A 21,841-nucleotide genomic window follows, 5' to 3' on the forward strand; every position below is an offset into this window, starting at 1 on the left:
AGTCCTTTTAATTATTTGTTTTTTTCCATTAGAGTGAGACGGGGAAAGTGAGAACGGGGCACTTGGCACGTGAGGGATACAGGACGTGGTAACTGAGCGCGTGGTTTTCGAAACGTGGGGATAATGACGCGCAGCTTTTGGGACAGGGATTCAGCACGCGGGGTAATCGTGATGCACCCCTCGCCACGTGTCGCGTCGTAATGGGCCGTCATCGCGCGACTTCTTCGACGTCCTCATCGTCATTATGTAGTGTTCGCCCGATTTGGGAAGCATTATGGATAACAGTAGCCGAAAAAGTGCCTGGAGATGTCTTAATTCAATGGCCTAATCAAGTGAAGGGCCGCCGGCGTTTCGCGAGCACGTTAACTTAAAACGTCTTGTCAAAAGAGGGATAGGATGCGTTCCGGGGCAGGAAGTAAGTGGAAAATGAGAAAAGGGGCGCGTCACATCGGCTTTCAGTACACGCGCGAAATACAAGTGTCTTAACACTTAAGCTTTGGGATTGCAGGGAGTTCGAAAAAAAAAGCTGCAGTAGCTGTCCGAATGCTCACAAGGGAACGAGACTTGGCCGACAGGAATGTGAGTTAGTAAACTGCTTTGGTTGCAATCGCCACTGGATGATTCCACGAGAATCGAACCAGCAGGTCCTCTCAGTATTTTTATTTCTTCTGTTTTTTTTTTATATGTGATATGTACCCAAATAAATCGAACGAAACTTAACTTTTTGTCTCGAAACCGCGTTTTCACATCGAGAAAAAAAAAAATGTTCTAGGATTGCGCGACGGCCCCGCTCCCACCGCGGTCTGCATCAGGTGCCAACTTTGCGGTCCTGTGGAAGGCAGGCAAACAGTGGTACGTCAAAAATGTTTCTTGTTTCATGTAACACACCAAAGTTTAAGTCAACTGCATGCAAATATTGAGTGCTTTATGAAATAAAACATTATATAAAAAATTTCTAACTTTAGACCAAGTGCAACAAACACACTAATTTTCAGGCCTTCTACCTCAATCTCTATGGCATCAACGAGTTCGAAAGCTACACATAATATAGGCCAGGGCATCTCAGTTATTTGTGAAAAATGTGAGCTTCAAATAAAAATATAAACATAAGAAAAATTATTTATAAAAAAACAGATTTTCAAAAAAACGCCGTCACCTTCTTGATTTTGCAAGGCCAGAAGGCACCCCCTAGAGACTGCGTCAAGATAAACTTTTTATAAATGATAAGTGCTACGTATTCGATGCCGCTCTTGGCGCCGTTAAAGAAAAAGACACATAGCCACGCCAGCGCTTCTTCTCGTCGCCCTCTAGGAGTCGACCGGCAAAGCACCATGTTATCACTAACAAATCTTCAAGTCATTCTATCCTATTTACTAACATTAGAAGCTTAATACCAAAGACAGACGAAATAATTTCAGTAATTGAAACGTGTAATGCCGCTTTTGTTGTACTTACAGAGACATGGCTAAGCCTTGATATATCTAACGTTGAGCTATTTTCTTCGCACCTAAACTTTCGAGTGTATAGGTCTGATAGAAAAACTAGAAAAGGAGGAAGCGTACTTTTGGCCATAAAAGACCATATACCATCTCGGCTAATACCGCTTACCACTGACCTAGAAGTTGTTTGGGTGTATCTTTGCACAACGGCTTCCGTAATAATGGGTGTGTGTTACAGGCCGCCGGATAATAAAAGAGATTTTGTTATTGAGTTGTATAAATGCGTTTCTGAACTCGCATGTAAATATCCCCACGCTTTAGTTACCCTTTTTTGGTGATTTCAATTACCAAATATTGACTGGTCTACTATTTGTTCTATCTGTGCATTTTCTCAAGAGTTTATTGACCTTTGTTTAGATTTTAGCCTATCTAATGTTATCACTCAACCCACTAGAATTACCAATCGCTGCAGCAACGTACTTGACCTATGTTTAAGCAATGACCTTTCACTCTTCAGCAACGTCACATACTTACCCAGCATTAGCGACCATCTCGTCATTGAGCTAATATTCTCCATCACTACTCCTAAGAAGTCACGTTAATGCAAATTCAATCACGATTACGCGAGAGCCGACTACGCATCTATCAACACCATCCTCGAAGAATTTTATCACATATTCTCAGTTAACTTCGCAGAAAGGACGGTCAATGAAAACTGGATTCTTTTCATAGATAGACTAACATCCCTAATCAAACGTTTCGTTCCACTTACTCGAATTATATCCGATAACAATAACCCTTGGTACGATAAAACAGTTCATTGTCACTCCAACAGGAAAAAAAGAGCTTATACGAGGGCAAAGGCTCATAACACTAACGCATCTTGGAACGCCTATCACGAATGCGCTAGGGCCTAAAAATCCGCGATTCGTGATGCCAAATCCAAATTTTATACTTTTGACCTCCCCAACATTTTAACCAATAAACCTAAAAAGCTTTGGAAAGTAATTAACCCAGCACTCTCTCTTCCATTACAATTCGTTGACGAGTACGGCCTTCCACTTTCTGACGAATATAGTGCTCTTGAAACTAACAAATTTCTTAGCTCGATCTTTACCAATGAAGACTTGTCAAGTATGCCCAACTTGTGCCAACCCCTTCATCCTCCTATGAATCCTATCATGATCGACCACTCTGGTGTACTAAAGGCCATTGATCAGCTGAAGGTGTCTTCTAGCTCTGGCGACGACGAAATAAACTCGAAAATATTAATAAATACTAAACACGTCTCTTCAACTTTCCTCTGCGACATTTTCTCGCAGTCTCTTCAACTTTCTGAAATTCCATGCGATTGGAAAATCGCTAACGTCATCCCCGTTTACAAAGCAGGTGATCGCCAACTAATCAACAACTATCGCTCCGTCTCGCTCACCAGTGTGTCGTCTAAACTCTTAGAGCATATACTCTATTCTAACATAATAAACTTTCCAGACTCCCACAACCTTCTTTTCGAGCTTCAGCACGGCTTTCGAGCTTCAGCACGGCTTCAGCGAGCTTCAGCACGGCTGCCGCGCCATTCGCTGCGCGAATGGCGCGGCAGAAGGACACGTGTGGCAGCTGCTCCGCGGGATTTCACCACAAGCAGCAACAGATTGTTTGCTGTGCGTGTTTAACTCGTTTTCACTGCAAGTGCGTGAATATCGTCAATGATGACTACGACCTACTCGTGCAAGATGGGGTGAGCCAGTACAAGTGTGCGAAATGCGTCAAGCGAAAAAACGACGACGACGACCAAGTTCCCACGCCTAGAATTTCAACCACGGAATATACAATGGACGCGGAAACCGACACCGATGACATTCTCTGTGCTGCAGCAGGTTCATCGACATCAAAGAAAGACATGCAAGCGGTACTGGAAGAGCTCGTTGACCAGTTCGCACGACTAAAAGCGGAAAACGCCTCGCTACGTCAAGAGGTTCGTCGTCTCAACGACACCGTCTCTTTGTTCGTGAGTCAACGCTCCAGGAATATTTCAGACACAACTGACCGCTCTCGTCCGTCGTCCTACGCATCTGCCACTGTAGAGTTTCCCGCCTTGAGTTCCCGACAGCAGAGCCCACCGAGACCTCGAAAAGCGCTGCCAGCTGACACTTCAGCGAATGCCATCGGACCAACTGGGCTCCTTCCACCTGCAGCGTCTACAGCCCAACGAGACTCCGTTCCACGAAGCACCGTGGATGGTGACGGCTTCACCCTTGTCACCCGCCGTAAGCCCGTAAAGCCCTCTGTCGGAACTTCGAAAGCGTCAAAGATAGCCGTGATTCAACGTGCCCCACAAGAAAGAGCCCTGTTTGTGTCAAGACTGTCCCCGGAAACAAGTACGAAGGACGTTGAGGATTTGGTCGCTGCTGTTTTGCAAGGTAAAACTTTCGTATGCACGAAATTGAAAACCAAACTTCCTTACTACGCGTCTTTCCACATTCTCGTTGACAAAGAAGTATTTGAAGCGATAAACAGCGTGTCTGTCTGGCCAGAAGGCTGCATCTTCAGGCAATTTTTTGGACCACTTCCTGTGTCGCGCCACTTCGATAGTGCAGAAAGCAACGTTGAGGCTGGTGCGACTGCAGCGTAATTCACGGTTTTCTTTGCACTTGTTTGTCCGTTGTTTTTTTTTTTTTCCTTTTAACCTCTAGCTTCATGGCCGAATACCATGAACTTCTATTGCCTGTTCAACTAAAGCGATATGCAGGAACCAAAGACTCGACCACGATCTTACATTTAAATATACGCTCTTTGAAATGTAAAAGTGACAATTTTATTACTCTTTTAGATCAACTCTGTGTTTCGTTTGAAGCGGTGATGCTTTCCGAAACATGGTACGCAACAGATGACGATGCTTTTATCGTGCCGGGTTACAATCACTTCTTTTTGAATCGAAGCGGAAAACGAGGGGGAGGTGTTTGTATCTATGTTAGACAGGATATTAGATGCGAAATACTCGATGCCTTTACCGAAATTACAGACGACTATGAAATCGTAACTGTGAAGCACGGACGTCAGCTGCTTTCTGTTATGTATCGACCGCCAGCTGGTAGCTTTAATAACTTTTTGTCTTTTCTTGAGAGGTATCTTGATTTCATATCCTTGAATAACTACTCACTTGTTCTGGGCGGTGACTTAAATGTAAATAGTTCGGAAAACTCTTCTCTTTCTTCACGACTGAGTAGTACACTCAGTAGTAGTGGTTTTTGCAATGTGATTGTGTCCCCCACCAGAATTACTCATTCTACGGCAAGTTGTATCGACGTTTTTATTACCAATATAAATACTATAGTTCGCAGTGCAGGTACTATTAGTAGTGATATAAGCGATCATTTACCAATATTTTTTTGTTTTCAAACCCGTGATTTATCACGGAGCGTCGGTAGACTCGTAACTTTCCAAGCGATAACCGACTGCCAACTGCGGTCCTTTCGAAGCACAGTCATGCAAACAGACTGGACTTCTGTCTTTTCAAAGCAATGCGTGAACGAAGCATATGATGATTTCATAAATATTTTTAAGACGCTATACATCGCATCGTTTCCATATAAGACGGTTATTGCTAAAAAACGAATAAGAAAACCATGGGTCACGCCACCTATTCTAACAATGATAAGAAAAAAGAATCGCTTATATCAGGAGTACCTCTGTTCAAAGGATGACGGTGACCATGCAGTTTTTAAGAGGTATCGCAATCAACTGACATCTGCACTTAAAAAATCAAAAACAGAATATCACAAACGTCTTTTTCATGACGCCCACAAGAAGCGTCCTGCGATTGTTTGGCAGTCGATAAATGAAGTGCTTAAACGCAGCAAGCAGAAGAATTCAATAGATGAACTTTCACTTTCTGGTGAGAGCGTGTCAGGAGTACAACTATCTGAGCTCTTTAACAGACATTTTACTAACTTGCCTTCTAGCGCGCACAATGAGCATGCTTCCTCGTTTATCTCGCACCGTGTAACAGACACAATTTTCCTACAACCTACAGACGAATTGGAAGTGATCCGTGTATTTATGGGATTGAATAACAGTAAAAGCCATGACATAGACGATATACAAATAAAGCCCGTTAAATTCGTAATCGATGTGGTGGCCCCACTCTTGGTATATATATTTAACTTAGCATTGTCGAGTGGTCAATTTCCGAATAACATGAAACTCGCAAAAGTTTCAGTTTTGCATAAAGGTGGAGACAAAAATTTAGTTACAAATTATAGACCCATCTCTGTTCTTCCAATATTTTCTAAAGGGCTGGAAAAAATTATATTATATCGTTTAGACAATTTTTTTACGAAGACCTCAGTGCTAACTGACTCCCAGTTCGGATTTCGCAAGGGAAAATCCACGGAAAGCGCTCTGATATCACAGAAAGAAATAATATTACACAATATAGAATGCAAACTGCTGACACTGGGAATATTTATTGACCTTAGCAAAGCGTTTGACTGTCTTAACCATTCGACGCTCCTTGATAAACTTTCATGTTATGGCATACGTGGCACGCCTTTGATACTTATTCATTCATATTTAGAACACCGTAAGCAATGTGTCTCCGTGAGTGATCATGTTTCCTCTTTGCAAATCTTGAAGTTTGGTGTGCCCCAAGGCAGCATACTCGGCCCTCTGTTGTTCAATGTATATATAAATGATCTAGTCAATATTTGCCATCAAGCACGTTTTGTAATGTATGCAGACGACACGAGTATATTTCTGTCTGCATCGAATATGGACGAACTTATACCCATGGGAAACTTAGTTTTGGAAAAGTTTCTTTCGTGGTCAAAAATAAATGGTCTTAAAATAAACACTGTAAAGTCCAAAGCAATTTTGTTTAGACCTGTAAATAAGCACGTTATTAGTAATTATACTCTAGAGATTGGAACTGACCAGATTGAAATAGTTAAACAGCACAAAACGCTAGGTGTCATTTTTTCAGAACATATGCAATGGGATAATCACATCGAATACTTAGTTACGAAACTGTCAAAAGTTGTTGGAATAATATGCCACTGTCGCTCCTTGTTGCCTGTAAATATTAAAATGCAAATTTATCATGCTCTGTTTAGCTCACAAATTAACTATTGTCATTTGGTTTGGGGCACAACAACCAAATCTAATATTAACAAACTCACGATCCTACAAAAGAAAATGCTGCGTTTTATTGCAAACGTGCCTTACGACACTCATACTGAGCCATTATTTCTTAAATTCAACATCATGAGGATTGCCAGTGTATACGAGTACCGTTTGCTATGTTCTTATTTATTTTCGACCGCTGAGTTTGCTTCTTTTTTGTCTAATGTATCCCATCTGACAAAACGTGAATCCTTCATCCTTGTCAGACGCAGAGAGTTCTGGAACGTGCCTCATTTTCGTACAAATTATGCACTCCAATCTATTGCGCATAACCTGCCTTCATTACTTAACAAGTTCCTTATAGACCACAATGATATTCACTGTTTAACAAAAAAAGATGTACGTGTTTGTTTTGTTTAGTCAAAGTGTATTCTGTAGTACTTGTTTTTTTTACAATGCCCTGTAAGTGCAGGGGCACCAGGCCCAGTCAAGCTACCTCATGGAAGCTTTTTGTCTGGTGCCCTCAGCACAATATTGCTGAAAATAAATATTACTTACTTACTTGCTTTCGCAAGTCATACTCATGCGAAACGCAACTAACAGCTTTTCTTACTGACGTTTACTCAAACTTTGATTCTAATAAGCAAACTGACGCCATATTTATTGATTTCTCCAAGGCATTTGACAGGGTCCCTCGTCAACGTCTCTTACTGAAACTTGGAAATATTAATATCCATCCCTCAGTCGTCAAATGGATCTCCGAATTCCTCACAAATCGCACCCAGTGTTCATCTATTAACAACACCAAATCTACCACCTGCACTGTAACCTCCGGCGTCCCCCAGGGAACCGTTCTTGGCCCCCTTCTATTTTTAGTATACATTAATGATCTCTACCTCAGCATCTCCTCTTCAATACGTCTGTTCGCCGACGAGTGTGTAATTTATAGACCTATTAATTCAAACCACGATAATCAAATTTTGCAGAATGACCTCGCACTTATAACTCAGTGGTGCCACAAATGGCAAATGACTTTAAACTTTAATAAATGTAAATCTCTATCACTCACCCGCAGTTCACATGTTTCATCCTTTTCTTATCACCTTTCCACTATCCCAGTAGCTACCTGTTCCTCATATAAATACCTAGGCGTTCACCTGACCTCTGATCTGTCATGGACTACTCACATAAATGCTGTCACTGCCGATGCTAACCGTACTCTCGGATTTCTTCGCCGTAACCTCAGACTAGCTACACCTTCAGTAAAACTACAAGCTTATACGACCTTGGTCAGATCTAAACTTGAATTTGCTTCATCCATATAATCACCATGGCAATCATATCTAACTAACAACCTTGAATCCGTTCAAAACAGAGGTCTTCGTTTTATTTACTCTGACTACTCCCCATACACTAGCATATCAGGATTACGCAAATCAGCTAACCTTGACTTAATTTCTTTACGTCGAAGGGTGTCACGTCTCACTCTTCTTCACAAAATCTTTTACCACAACAACGATCTAAAAGATTCTCTACTATCACCTCCCTACCGTATTTTCCCTCGTTTTGTCCACTCATGTAAACTGCGCTCAATTACTTCGTCATCTGTCTCTTATAAAATGTCGATTTTACCATCTGCTATTGACGATTGGAACTCATTACCTGACCTCATTGTAAACATGACAGACACTAACAAGTTTGCTGCAGTCGTTAACCTCTTTCTTTCTGAAATACAAGTATAGGTTACAGCGTGTTTTTTATTAACTATTTTTGTTGATGTTTTTATTGTGTTCACTCCCTTGTATAATGCCCCCTGGGGCCCTCAAGGAAAATAAATGATGATGACGATGATGATATTTAAGAACAAAAGAAACTCGGTCTCGATTTCATTAAAACACTGGGGCACAACTCTCCTTAGAACAGAGAGAAAGAAAGTGCAAAAAACATGTTGCATCATTTGCTTGGTACAAAAATTGTAACCGCTCAAAGTGCCGGTTGCAAAGCGTCTTGGCTCCGGCGTTTTTTCGTTTCTCCCCACTGCTAACTTTTTTTTTTCTAAAAAATTGCAACTTTCTTTTTTTTCGCAAATAAGAAAGTTTATGTGTTGTAGCTTGCTGTCAGGGAAGGGATCTTTCCAGATTTTTTTTTGCTTGTGGCGATTGGGAGCGATTGGGATAGAGATAATAAAGATCAGAAGTGTTACCTATACGCTCAGCATAATTATTTACGTCGAAAAAAGCTTACAAACTGGGCAAAAATGAACGGTAAGCAAGGGACTGATTAGATGAATAAACAAACACGACAAACAAGATCACGGCAGAAGGCGACAAACCTGTAAAAAGAATATTCGTATAACCATTGTTTTAGTAATTGTCTTTATACACTTGGTTTTGTTTGATATTATTTATTTATTTGGTACTTCACCACGCGCACCTTCTGTGATAGAAACAATCTGTTAGTTTGTAATTTAAGTACACGATAATCTGACTGAGGTTGTTCGCCCCGAAACACGCAATTCGCAACGCTGTGACTAATATAAAAAATGTAGAGGGTAGGCTTTAGAAAAGAAAAGGTGGAATTAGCAGAAGAAAAAAAGTGCTAAACTTGAAATTCCATGCCTCAAAGTGACGTTTTACTGTTGCCAACTGACTTCTGAAGAGAGTTAGGGTTGATATAAAAATTATTAAAAATAGTACTATAAAAACACACAGAAAGAAAAGAATCATGCCTCTTTATTGTGTTTTGTTAAATACTCGGCAACACTCCGGTAACCTCCTGCGCTATTAAATGTTTTACGAAGCAGCGCTCGCGGTCGATGGCGTATTCCTTTCAGTGAGACAATGCTTCCACGCCAGTGAATACACAAAATTGTTTAGAATAGAGCATTTTTTCCGTTTGTTTCTTTGATTCACATTGATCTTTCTTCACAGGTTAAGGAGTCGCACACTGTCCTCCCGCATTTTGTGCTTCTGGACTTTTCCGGTCTGAGTCCTCGGGAAGGAGTCCACAAACAGCACGTATTCCGGTATCTTGTACCAGGGCAACTGAAATTATAAAGTTGCTTTGTTTTAATTATGCAAGTGCATTGAACAAAAAGAAAAAGAAGAACTCAGAATATTTTGTTTATATAATTTGTAATATCGAATTAATATTTTTGTTATCCTCAAGCGATTACCAACCTTAACTATATCCCAGCTCGTGGTGGTAGAAAGCTTTCACAAGTTTATTCCCCTTGACTGTGGGCTTCGAAATATCTTTCAAGATATAGGGCCTTGCGAAACTATATTCGCCTAGATGACATTGTAGGGCGTGCCCTTGAACGTCGGAGGAGTGTCACTACGCGCTCCGGGATGCATAGATCGAAATGAAAGTTGAGTAATATGTTCCTACTCTTAGAGGCAACGCTTGACTGTCTGTGTCTTTAGAACAGGTGCGTTTCTTTACAGCCGTGTTTGGGGTAGAATATAGGGTCACTCTTCAAGCATTCAGAATACTGATGAAGACTGAAGGAGTCTCTCAACAGGTATGAACTTGTCTGATACCTCCTTTTCCTTGCAAAATGCCTTGATGTCCTCTGGGGATAAGGTTTTATTTGGTTTCAGTTTGATCCAGACACAGACTCGTTCAATTGTCTGCTCGTCCGGTACTCCAATCACCTGTCAAAAAAAAATTAGAAGGAATTTATTTTAGTTTCTGATGTTTTATGTAAGCTCCAAACTTGCTTTTATCTGTATGCAGTAAAGGAAGGGAATACTGTTTAAAGGTCAACGATACTGGTTCCGTATTTTTAAAATATATCAGGTGCATCTAAAATTTAAGTCTGTTCATTCAGTCACTTCAGCCGCCTGTTGAAATACTCGCTTTTTACTATTTTTAATTTGTACGTTTTTTTGAGACCATTCTTTGATTAGTGTGTCTTGAATGTGATCATGCATATTTTTGTTTCTTGCTTAATGGTGTTCTTGGAAAAGTGCCAGAAGTGCACCAATCGTGAGGACCTGGTAGTTGTTTTTGGTCACATTAATTATGATTTTTTATTATGTATTAATATTGTTATTAATATAATTAATAATAATCAATTATTCTTATTTTTATTATTATGATTAAGTACCTAGGTATCTACTTTGATTGTGATTTATCATGGAAAAAACATGTCTTACTTCTGCCAACGGTTGCGAACGATTTCTTGTTTAATGTATAGTTTAAAGTGTTTTGTACCTTTATCTATACAAATATAGAATTATGCATGCGCTGGCGTACAGTTTACTGAGGCAGGGCATTTCAGTCTTATTCAGTTGTTATATTGTATGGCACACAAGAATCGACCTCATCTTGCCTGGTCTTCCAAAAAGCGTTGCTTACCACACGGGATACTCATCGAGTGATAACTTCCTTCGCCTCGCTTGAACTACCATCGTTCTTCTCTTCATTTCTACAAACGGTCATCTGGAAACACTTCTGGGGGAGCGAGTTTAAAATCATTTCGACACCGATCCGTGAGCTTGGAGCAGCTCCACTTTTCCATACCCTATGAGTGAGAACTCGCTATGGTGAAAGTATGCGCAAATAGTATGTCCCGAACGTTTTCAATACGATTCCAGACATATTACTTTCCCTGACTTCCAACAAAACATTTAAGAAAAATCTTAGATCTTTGTTTTATTACGTGTTGCGACAGCCATCATGATAGCCAGGGATTGGCAGTATTTCAAATACAAGTAAGTGAAATACGTATTTCAAATACTTTGTGTATTTTGCATTTGTGTTTAATTACAAATTGGGTAATGCATTTGACGTGTGTATTTAAATACTAAAACGTGGGTATTTCAAATACAATTGTAATTAAATACAATTTTGTGGGCGAAAATACATCCCTCATATTTATTGTCACTGTCCAGGGCAAGAAGAAAACTACGTTCTGCACCGAATGCAGTGTCTCCCAATCAAGCACAAGCGTTTAGTGACTTTGTGATTACGGTGTTAGTCCAGGTCAAGAATAGTGATGAAATCGACGTTCACAGGCAGACTGGCTAAATAAGTGGCTGTGACAACTTGTGATGCTTTCCAGCCTGATTTCCATCCATATTTTTGCCTGGAACATTCTAAATGCGCGGGTCGTCCAGATTTTCGTAACTGGTGCGAGTTGCAACCATAAAAAATTCTCCAGCTAGTGCTGCGCGTCTTGGTCGTCTCGGTTCTTTGTTGGTCTATACCGAAATGTAATCGAAAAAAAAGCTGCTTCAAGCTCTGTACTTTTTTCACTTATTACGTCCAAGCTGATTTCATTTTTTTGTGATAATATTTCTATTACGTTACTAGAGCCTCGCGCACTAACTCCCGAGTGTGCGATGCAAATTTAAGATGAGATAGAAACCCGTTGCAGGTGCCCTGAAGTCGCTGACGCAAATTTTGAGGAATGTATTTGGAAAAGTATTTGGAGGAGACCCAATACATTTGGTTGTATTTGTATCTTGTACTTAAATGTTTTTTTGGAAATGTAGTTAGATTTGTAATTAAATACATTTTTGACGAAGTATTTTGTATTTGTATTTTGATACATATTTGCGTGTATTTCGCCCATCCCTGATGGTAGCAATGGGAAGCCTACCTGGGCAACTATATTCTTTTTTTATTTTCATTTCTACACACAACCTTATCGCTTGGCTCCAACGTTTTGAAAATTTGAGGCATATTTGTTTTTGCCTTTGTGCTATTTTTTTAATTTGTTTTATATCAACACAGGCTTTCATATTTTGCTCTTTTCCCGTAATGTAAATGTTCCCTAAAGACGTCTTCGAACCTCGAAAGCTGTGTCGTAGAAAAACGTCAAAAGTGCGTGCGTGTTTTTTTTTTCTTGCTTGTACAAATACGATTGCTAACTCTTCTCAGCCACAACTTCGAGAAGCACTTTCCTATTTTTGTGGTGACGCGCAAATGAAAACGTGCGTGCATGTGTGCATTTTGTATTACTTAATTTGTTTTTATATTTTACCTTTTCTACCTTTCAAAGAACTGCACTGTTTTTTCCAACGGAACTGTAATATTTCGATGCTCGCGAATTTTTCTAATTTCGTTTATTGAGCTGTATTTCTTACTTTTGTTTGATTTTTTCTTTGTGTAAGTTCTGGACCTGGTCTTACAAGCCCTAGCTGGCTTTGACCAGTCCGACATCGACCCTGCCAGATCTGAATTCCTTAATATATTATTATGATTATTATTATTATTATTAAGGAGAAGAAGAAGTGGTTGGGTTCAGGCGTTCCTCTCTATTGTGCTATATTTTATCCTAAAACCCTGCTCTGAGGGCCCAAATATTTCCCGCAGCATTTTGTGGGGAGACACTAGACCTCGTTTCTCTACCGGTATTAGGAGAGGATCCCCTTCGTGCCTTCTAGTTCGCCCCCTAAATGCCCCAATTGTGGTCCTGATGAACGCTGATCATCTCATCACACCACCGAGTCTCCTACCTGAGCAAGGTCTTCCAGAAAAACTCGTTCGATGTCAGCGGTCTTTATCCCCCTTGTGAAGTATTGCAGTCTTCTGCAACCTGGCGCAAGACCAACCATGGGCTTTTCAGCGATCATCCCTTCCTTGCAGTAACCGACTGCGAATACCTATTTTCTCGGTGACCGTTCATGCTGTGCACAATTTTAGTCGGTGTTGCTTTTTTTTACGTGTGCTTACGTTTCCTTGGCATATCTTTCTATATCCACATCAGCCTATAACCATTTCTGCTTTTTTTGACGCCTGCATAAAATACATTTGAAAGGACGGCCGTCACATGACGTGCTTGGTTTGCGCGAAGGACTACTATCTGTGGAAAACGTGTCCTGCAAGTACAATAACCTTCCAGCCAAGGTGTCTACCCACGCGAAGCACATGCATGACCTTCGGTCGGAGGTGGGGGCACAGAAGAGCACGGTTTAAGAGAAGCCACAGACTGCTGAAAGCCTGCGAACGGAGATGAACGACGCTGAACAACGGAGTCGCCTCCAAGATATAGACATTTATGAATTAAGTGTCACACCTGGTGAGTTTTTGCCCTCCGTCTTAGTGGGGCTGGCATACATGCTTGGAATTGAAGGGCACCAACCATCCGACGTGGTCTCCATTTACAGGCTACAGAAAAAGCGAACAATAAACCCTTCTATTCACGTGAAGATTGCATCCGTCGCCACTAAAGACAGATGGATGCAGGCGCGTGTCTTCACGGACAATGTTCCAGTCGATTTCGCTGACCTCTGGGACATTGGGGTTGAGGGCGCAGCTGGACGGCGTGGGTGCAGCGACGCCAGGAACTCGGTGATAGTGGGCGGCTCGTGCTTGAAGGGCACGTTCGATGTTGCTGGCCTCCGTGATGAAATCTTAGACGGTGGTAGGCGGGTTTCGAACAAGGCTTTTGAAGATGTTTTCCTTCACGTCGCACATAAAAACCCGCAGCTTTTTCTCTCCGGGAGCTTTTTGGTCGGCGCGATTCGTCAGGTGGAGAAGGTCGTCGACGAAGCTTGTGACTTTCTCTGTTGGCCCTTCGGTTCTCGTTTGCAGACGTTCTTCGGCACACTGTCGTCGCCGCTGGTTGGCAAAGGGGCGTCGCAGCTCGGCTCGGAATTCTTTCCACGACGAAATCGACGCTTCGTGGTTCTCGTACCAGGTGCGGGCCGAGCCTTCCAAAGCAAAGAACACGTTCTGCAGGCTCTGGTCAGTGGTCCATCTATTTCGGCTGGCTACATGTTCATAGTGCAGAACCCAGTCCTCTACGCCCCCGTGGATCCCGATATGGAAGGTGGTCGGGGTTCGCTGGGAGACGGACAGGTAGACGACAGCGGCGGCGGTCGGGGTCTGCGACGACTGGTGGTCCATCGTCGACCTCGTTGGCTGCTTGGTCTCGTTTGGCAGCAGTCCGTATTTCGGGTGTAGGCCCTGGATGCGGCGACTTACTCGGGTTGAGATGGTGTCTTCGTTGGGTCTTCCTGGGATTGGAGTCGGACTTGCACTGCGGGCGCCCAGAGGGGTAAGCTGCAAGGACATGCGTTACCCCGCACCTCCACCAAAATGCCATAAATGATCAGGCGAGGAAACAAAGAATAACTGAAGAAACTGAAATGTATAAGGGGACCAACTTGTGCCCAAAAATAAAAAAAAGGAAAGAGAAGGCGACAGCAGAGCATCCCGGACGTCGAAGTTGGCGTAACAGCAGAGTCGAACGCTGGGGTGAGACTGACTTCGGCTTGCCACGCGAAACGCCTTTTGTAGCCGCGTGGGTTTTTGGAACATTCGGCCTATAATGTTCAGCAAGTAGAAAATTCGAAACTCGATAAATTGAGAATGTTTTTGTACTTACCAGAACACCAAGTTGAAAGAACAAATAAAAAAAGTGAAAGCCGCTTACAACTCCCTGTAACGCCGAATTGGAGCGCAGCTCTTGAGGAGGAGGAGGGAAGGGCGCCGTCATCATCACTGATGACGTCACCGGCGTCCACATCGTCATCGTCATCATCACTGATGACGTCACCGGCATCCACATCGTCATCGTCATCATCACTGATGACGTCACCGGCATCCGCATCGTCATCGTCATCATCACTGATGACGTCATCATCACTGATGACGTCACCGGCATCCACATCTTCATCGTCATCACTGATGACGTCACCGGCATCCACATCGTCATCGTCACTGATGACGTCATCATCATTGATGTCATCATCACTGATGACGTCACCGGCATCCACATCGTCATCGTCATCATCACTGATGACGTCACCGGCATCCACATCGTCATCGTCATCATCACTGATGACGTCACCGGCATCCGCATCGTCATCGTCATCACTGATGATGACGTCATCCGTGATGATGACGATGACGATGTGGATGCCGGTGACGTCATCAGTGTCGATGACGTCATCGGGGGGGTCACGTGACCTCGGGGGGGTCACGTGCCTCCCCACGAAGTCACGTGACCCCGGTGGGGGCTCGCGCGGTGCATTATGGGATATTTCCCATGATGCACCGCGCGGTTACGCCGACGGCGACGGCGACGGCGACGGCGACGGCGACGCCGACGCCGCTCAAGCCGGAAACGGGCCCCTAAGAGCTGCGCTCTAAAACTAATTCGCTGGAATCGAACCCAGACCTCTCGCGCGACAGCCAATCGCGTAAACCCTTCGGCCACGCACGCGATCCCTCGGCAACGCGCGTGGCGATATTCGTAAACGACATTCGAACGCCTATATATGAGCGGATGGCTATATTTTCCGTGGCAAATGCTCGATTCCGGAGAGCGCTTCGAAATCCGACAGCGAGGAGCTCAACGTTTCTTGTTGTATCTGCCGCATTCATTACGTTGCCGGTTTTTCCACGGTCAAAATTTGCTTGGCTATCAGCTTCCCCACATGGTGGCATCGACGCGTTGCAACCTCGGCTCTTTAACCGCCGTAGAGTCAGTCATTTAGGCAGCCTCGGCGCGTGGGCCTCGACGATCACTTGTGATCGCGGATAGGATTATTCGTATTTGCTTGTGCAATGACGAATCACCACGAGAGCGACGCCGATTGAGAGCATGCAAATGACCAGCAAGAAATCTGCCATGACGAAGACACCGCGGGATGAAACGCATCGTAGACGACCGACAAGCGGCTCGGAATTAAACACGACTTGTGTGATTGGTCTGCTTTGTCGTCCCAAGAAGCAAGAGATTCAACATGGCCTAGGGTGGTTTAATGTGCGCTTTGCTTAGGGTGATGCATCTGATCATTCAGTTCCGGACTCTTATTCTTTGGTTATGTTCTGAAGCGCGAGAAAAGGTGTCTCCCTGCACGTTGTTATTGTTGACAGTGCTATTGTGACATTTTGTTTACGGCGATTTCTTTGTCGTTTCTTTAGTGCGTTCTGTCGGCATCGTGTGCTACAAAGGATGTTATCACACTATATAAAAGGGCATGGAGACATTTTAACGTGGACAACTCTACATTGGCTTTGTACATCAAATCCTTGCAACTGCGTTGAAGCCCTCACCGCTTCAATGAGTGAACCGTGCGTACAAGGAGTGGCACTGGTGTCGGGAAACCAACAACCTCATAACATTTTCCTAAAACTTCGCCACTATCTACCAGGTGGGATCTGGTCATCGTGCCACGTACCTTAAAATATCAGCGTTCACCAATGAATGATTGATACTTTCGGGTGCAGATGGAACGAGGTTTTTACCTAAGCAAAAAAAAACGCAATCGAATGTTTTTTTTTTTCTAAACACACGTTTTTTTGTGTAGAAAAGAAGACGAAGCACCGTTTACTTTCCCAGGTTTACACCGAACAAAACCTAGGTAACTTTGCTTTGATTTCAGCGCCAAATTTTGCCAAAAAAATGGCACTAAATTTACCCGACGATGGTGTGGGGCGATGATAAGGATCCGTTAATAAGGAGAACCAGAGGGACAAGGGAAAAACGCAAATCTGTCCCTTGTCGCCCTATACGCCTTTTCCAGAGATAATTATTGTCATGCTTCTCCAGCTCGCTTGCACTTTGCATCAGAGAATCCTGGTGTGCCAGCAGAAGATCTGGTGTGCTTCCCAGCAAGGCTGGTGTATTGAGCACATTAGCCTGGTGTGTCCACCAGAAATGCTGATGTTCCCGCACACCAGCCTGGTGGGCACACCTAGAGAGTCTGATGTCACACCACACGGGCTCATGTGCCCACCATGCGGCCTATTGTGCACACCACGCAGTTTGATTTGACACCAGTGTTGTATTTTTGTTGACTTTTTCACCGTCCGCGAGGGTGTTTTTGTTTAGTTTCTGTGACGCTCCTCCCCCCGACGTGGCGCCTCGTTTCCTCTCGTCTTGGTTGTTGCCGGAGACCCCGTGGCGGGCTCCTTTGTGCTCAAGAATCGTTGCCCTCGGCCCCAGCACTTTCCTGGGCGGCCTTGAGTCCTCGGGCGCTCGCGTCTTCTGTGGTTTCCCTCCCCCTTCCCGCCAGTATTCTTGTTAAAGTTTTAGGAAATAAAGGAGTCTTCTCTGTGAGTCGAAGCTGAAAAGATATGTGTTGGTGCGCTTTCCTGACTTTCGACGAGCTAAAAATATTAAGACATGGTCTGGTACCAAAACAACAAAAAAATCTAGTAATTATCAGTTTTTGGTGCCGAAACCCGGAAATTAACGGCCAGATCATGCCTACGAGCCAGGAGGGCGTCGACTGCCTGAAGCAAAACCGGACTACGTGCGAGCCGCCACACAAAGATCATCAACGAGATTGGCGTTATGCTGGCCACGGATCCAACCGACATCGGTGAGCTCGAAGAAAGATTTGATATTCTTCTACTTAAAGAGGCTTCCCTGAAAGAGCTGGACAAGAAAATCGGGCCATCTGTCGAATATGATGCCTTGGAAGAGGAGATAACTGGCGCGGAGGGGTACACGGAACAGATCAACCTAACTAACCCACGAGTCAACCGCAAGCTGAAAGGTCAAGAATTACGCAACGACAAAGCTTCCGGTTCTTCGCCGCAGGGCAGTGGCTCTGGATAAGCTACAGTTGATCACGCCCAAGTTCTTTGCTACAGTAAAACTTCCGAAGTTTATTGTTGTGCTTTTTTGCTTTCTTCAATTAAGTAATTATGGCAGCAGCATACTTAAGTTCAACTTATCATTGTACATTTTTTGTGAGTAAAGCAACACCTAGTCAACAGGTGCTCTGGTCAACAAAAATAAAGTCACACCAGAAGACGAGATTGCTGGTGTCACACCAGAACATCAGAACACCAGATTGCTGGTGCGAAAATGTCCCAAACCACATCTGTGAAAAAGCCTGGTGTCATATCAAGTCACACCAGCCCTCGGCCTGGTGTATTTTTCACTAGGGTTCAATTGCATTATGATGAATGGTGTGGTGATTTATTGAACAGAGAGAAACAAGTCAAGGCCGCGCAGTCGAAAACCAAGCTTTTGTAACTAACGAACCTATGCATACACATGTGGCACTGTCTGCCGTACTATCAGAACCATACCTGCGCCTCCTCCAGGTCCGGGTGAGTGCTGAGGACATTCTCAATCTCCTGCGGCGGCACTTTCAAGCCCCTGTAGTTGATCATCTCTTTGATGCGGCCCAGGTATGTGAGCCGACCGTCCTCGCTCATTGATCCCTCGTCACTGCGAATGCATGTTCAGAGCGGAAAACGTATTTTAAAAAGCCCTCCCATTTTATTTTATTTGAAACTCAATCACGTATTGAAGGCATAAAAAAGAATATTGGTTTTGTTCGACTTAAATCGCATATACAACATAAATGAGAAATACAGAATTGCGATGTCACTCTTAAATATCTCTTCAAAAACACTGAACTTGCCAAATCATTCATTTTAAGTGAAGAATCAAAACAAATATTTCACAAAAAAGAAAAGAAATTAGTAACTGCAAGTTCCAGGCATCGTCAAGTCCTCCGACTCCATGTGCGGAAGGCAGTTCAAATCAAGAGCCTCAAAAGGTATAAAATAAAAAAAAAACAAGAAGAGGTGCTATAATCTCTAATCTTCGGTTTTTTCTGCCCCAGTGAATTGTTTCACATAAATATATTACCATCTTATTAACGCGGTATAACTCTGCCGAAAAAAAGTTACAAAAAAACTTTCCATGTAGCGAACAGCTGTGCAGGAATACACAAGATAGTAGACTGTAGAACCCGGTATCATTTATGAGTTGAATTTCAAATAAGTTTTTAAGGAAGCGTTTCTAGAGTAACAACAAGGTCGAAACCTTGAGAAATAGAAAAAAAAATATTGAAAAATAATATAGCAATGAGAAAGAGTACAATTCTAAAATTCAAAAACAGAATCATTCGGTGGGCAAAATATTTTAAATTTCATGAAGGATATAAAGGGAGGTACCATCTTGATTTACAAATACTTTGTTTACAACGAAAACAGGCCTCTCCGAGGTTGGCCACATTTGTTCATATTCTCGACAGAACACCCCAGGAGCCGAATGCTCTTGAACAATCTGATTCAAAGTCTCTTTATGTGCTGCTGGAACCACTTTTTTTTTAAGTGTCTCAAACACACGCCTGGACAGCTGCATCCATCTTTTGAATAGCCCCAAAATTGCGTGCACGCGGGTATTTTTTAATACCACCTAACAGATGATAACCACTGGGAGAGCGGTCCGCCCATACTTAGGCCCGACTAAACTTCCCACTGCTTCTACTACGCACCAAAACGACAGCCCAACCCCATGAGGTTCCGCTAAATCACTACGTCGTGTGTATTCACGTGAGGCCGTGACACCCGGTGTCTGACCGGGTAACGGCGTCTTTTTGGAACGTCGTACAAGCAGTCAGATATTAGGTCGCACTTGGGTATGGCGCGGCTGAGCTCCTAGTGGTTATGGCATGGTGGCCGTCATATAAAATTACACGAGTACACTTAAGACTGCTTACGTGTAGGAGGTCAAAATCATTATAGTCCCGCGGGGGAAATGTTTTGGAGTAATGTTTCTGCACGCATAAATATCTAGGACTACGTATAGTACGACGTGGAGGACGACTTCCTAGAGATCGACGCCAAATGCGGCGTCTAAGACGACCTCTGTTCATGACGTCTAGGACAACGTCAAGAACGGAGTCTAGGACGACCTCGGGGACCAGGTCTAGGACAACGTCAAGAACGGAGTCTAGGACGACCTCGGGGACCAGGTCTAGGACGACGTCGAGAACGACGTCTAGGACGATTCCTAACTCAACCTATAGGACGACCTTAAAGAAGACGTCTAGGAGCACGTCGAGAATGACGCCTAAAGGACGAAATCTAGGGCGACGTCGAGAACGACAGCAGGAGGACAATTAAGGAGGCTGTGGTGTGTTTGCGTGGGCGGCCATGCTTGACTGCAGAAGGCGCAGTAGATGTAGACGCTGCTGCCGATGTCGTAGCCGTAGATGTGGACACGGTCGCTTCACAGCCAATCTCACGAAGCACAAAATGATTACAAAAAAATGCGAGGGGGAGAGGTATGCTTATGCAGCCGAGAACTTAGTCTGCCTCAAAGGGCGACTTATGTCGTCGGTGTAGATAAGAAATTTAGACAGTGCAGTACAATGCTAGCCTGGGTTCTTTAAGGTGCATCAGGCAGTAGTGATACACGATCGCACGCCGATACAAGGCTCATACAGGTCAAAACAAGCAGGGGTGGGGATTACACCAAGGATCCCTGGGTTCTGCAGCGCGAGCTCTCGCTCCCCGTGCTCCCAGCAGGTGTGCGCTAGCCCCACTCGGCCACCAATCCCCCTGCACAACGACCACTAGATGAAGTCCAAAGCGCACCTTTCTGTACACGGCACTCCAATAGTGACATCACGCTGAAGACGTATGATGACTCTTGATGACATCACGTTGATGGCGCTTGATGGCGTATTTTTATGGCCATATTTCGGGCACAACGACGAAGGCGCTTGTTTTTCACTTAGTGTATTAAGTGAGATCGTCCTAGTTGTCTGGGGCGGCTTCTAATACCACCTTACGGACGACGGAATGAAAAATGGGACAAGAAGGGCCGTTCATTGAGCGGGCGTGTAACACAATCGTATTTCTATTCGCTTATACAAAGCTTTTTTGCTCAATGGAACAAGTACGACGTTTGCCTTAAAAACTCCGTAAACGCCATTTTTCGGTGATTACTACTCTGGAAGCAGATCGCCAGGCGTTGGTTTGAGGAACTTCAGAAATGTGGTTGAAGCAGGATATGAAGAGGCGGCCACACAGTTGTGCCAGGACATTTGGCTACAGGGGAGCCAGTAGAAAAGTTGGACTTATGCGTCGGCCTGTAAGTGACAACCAGCTGCTGCAAACAAATTAATTGTAAGTCCTTGCCTTAATCTATAGAAAGGTAATTGAAAAATAAGATTTTGTACAATCATCACCAGCTTATTTAAAACATAACTGAGGTTGCTAGAAAGACATAAAAACGAAGCTATTCTTAGACACCAGTTATTAAGCAACCTAGCGGACTGTATGTAACACGAAGTATTCAGGTGAGATTTCACAGTTACACCGATACGTCGTGTATGTACGTTCCTTTCGAATTCTTAATGAATACGTTCCTTTGAATGAGGACGCAATGGTGCACAAAAGCATTTCATTCCGATATTGGCACCTTTGCGTGATCCAAAATATAATCGCGAAAGCTGTGTTTAATATATTCTAATTAAAAATATCACATCCACAATTGTATAATAAAATATTTAAAGAAATTACTGAACCTTGTAACGTTCCATAATACAGAATGCGGAATCAGT

The 21,841-nt window shown here is 43.4% G+C and overlaps 1 protein-coding gene across 1 annotated transcript in view; it reads right to left on the reverse strand.

Moving 5' to 3' along the window:
* Nucleotides 1-9,428: 9,428 nt before the first annotated feature.
* LOC115310795 (putative acyl-CoA synthetase YngI) overlaps nucleotides 9,429-21,841 on the reverse strand; it is a 110,346-nt gene continuing 97,933 nt past the window's right edge. Inside the window, exons 14-16 of the mRNA XM_040220269.3 lie at nucleotides 18,567-18,708; nucleotides 10,103-10,216; nucleotides 9,429-9,604 (exon numbers count right to left, since the gene is read on the reverse strand). Coding sequence (XP_040076203.1) covers nucleotides 9,485-9,604; nucleotides 10,103-10,216; nucleotides 18,567-18,708 — 376 coding nt within the window. The 3' untranslated portion in view covers nucleotides 9,429-9,484. The remainder of the gene's footprint in view (nucleotides 9,605-10,102; nucleotides 10,217-18,566; nucleotides 18,709-21,841) is intronic.

The sequence above is a fragment of the Ixodes scapularis genome, unplaced genomic scaffold, assembly GCF_016920785.2.
Source record: "Ixodes scapularis isolate PalLabHiFi unplaced genomic scaffold, ASM1692078v2 PGA_scaffold4__175_contigs__length_147842914, whole genome shotgun sequence".
NCBI lineage: Eukaryota > Metazoa > Arthropoda > Arachnida > Ixodida > Ixodidae > Ixodes > Ixodes scapularis.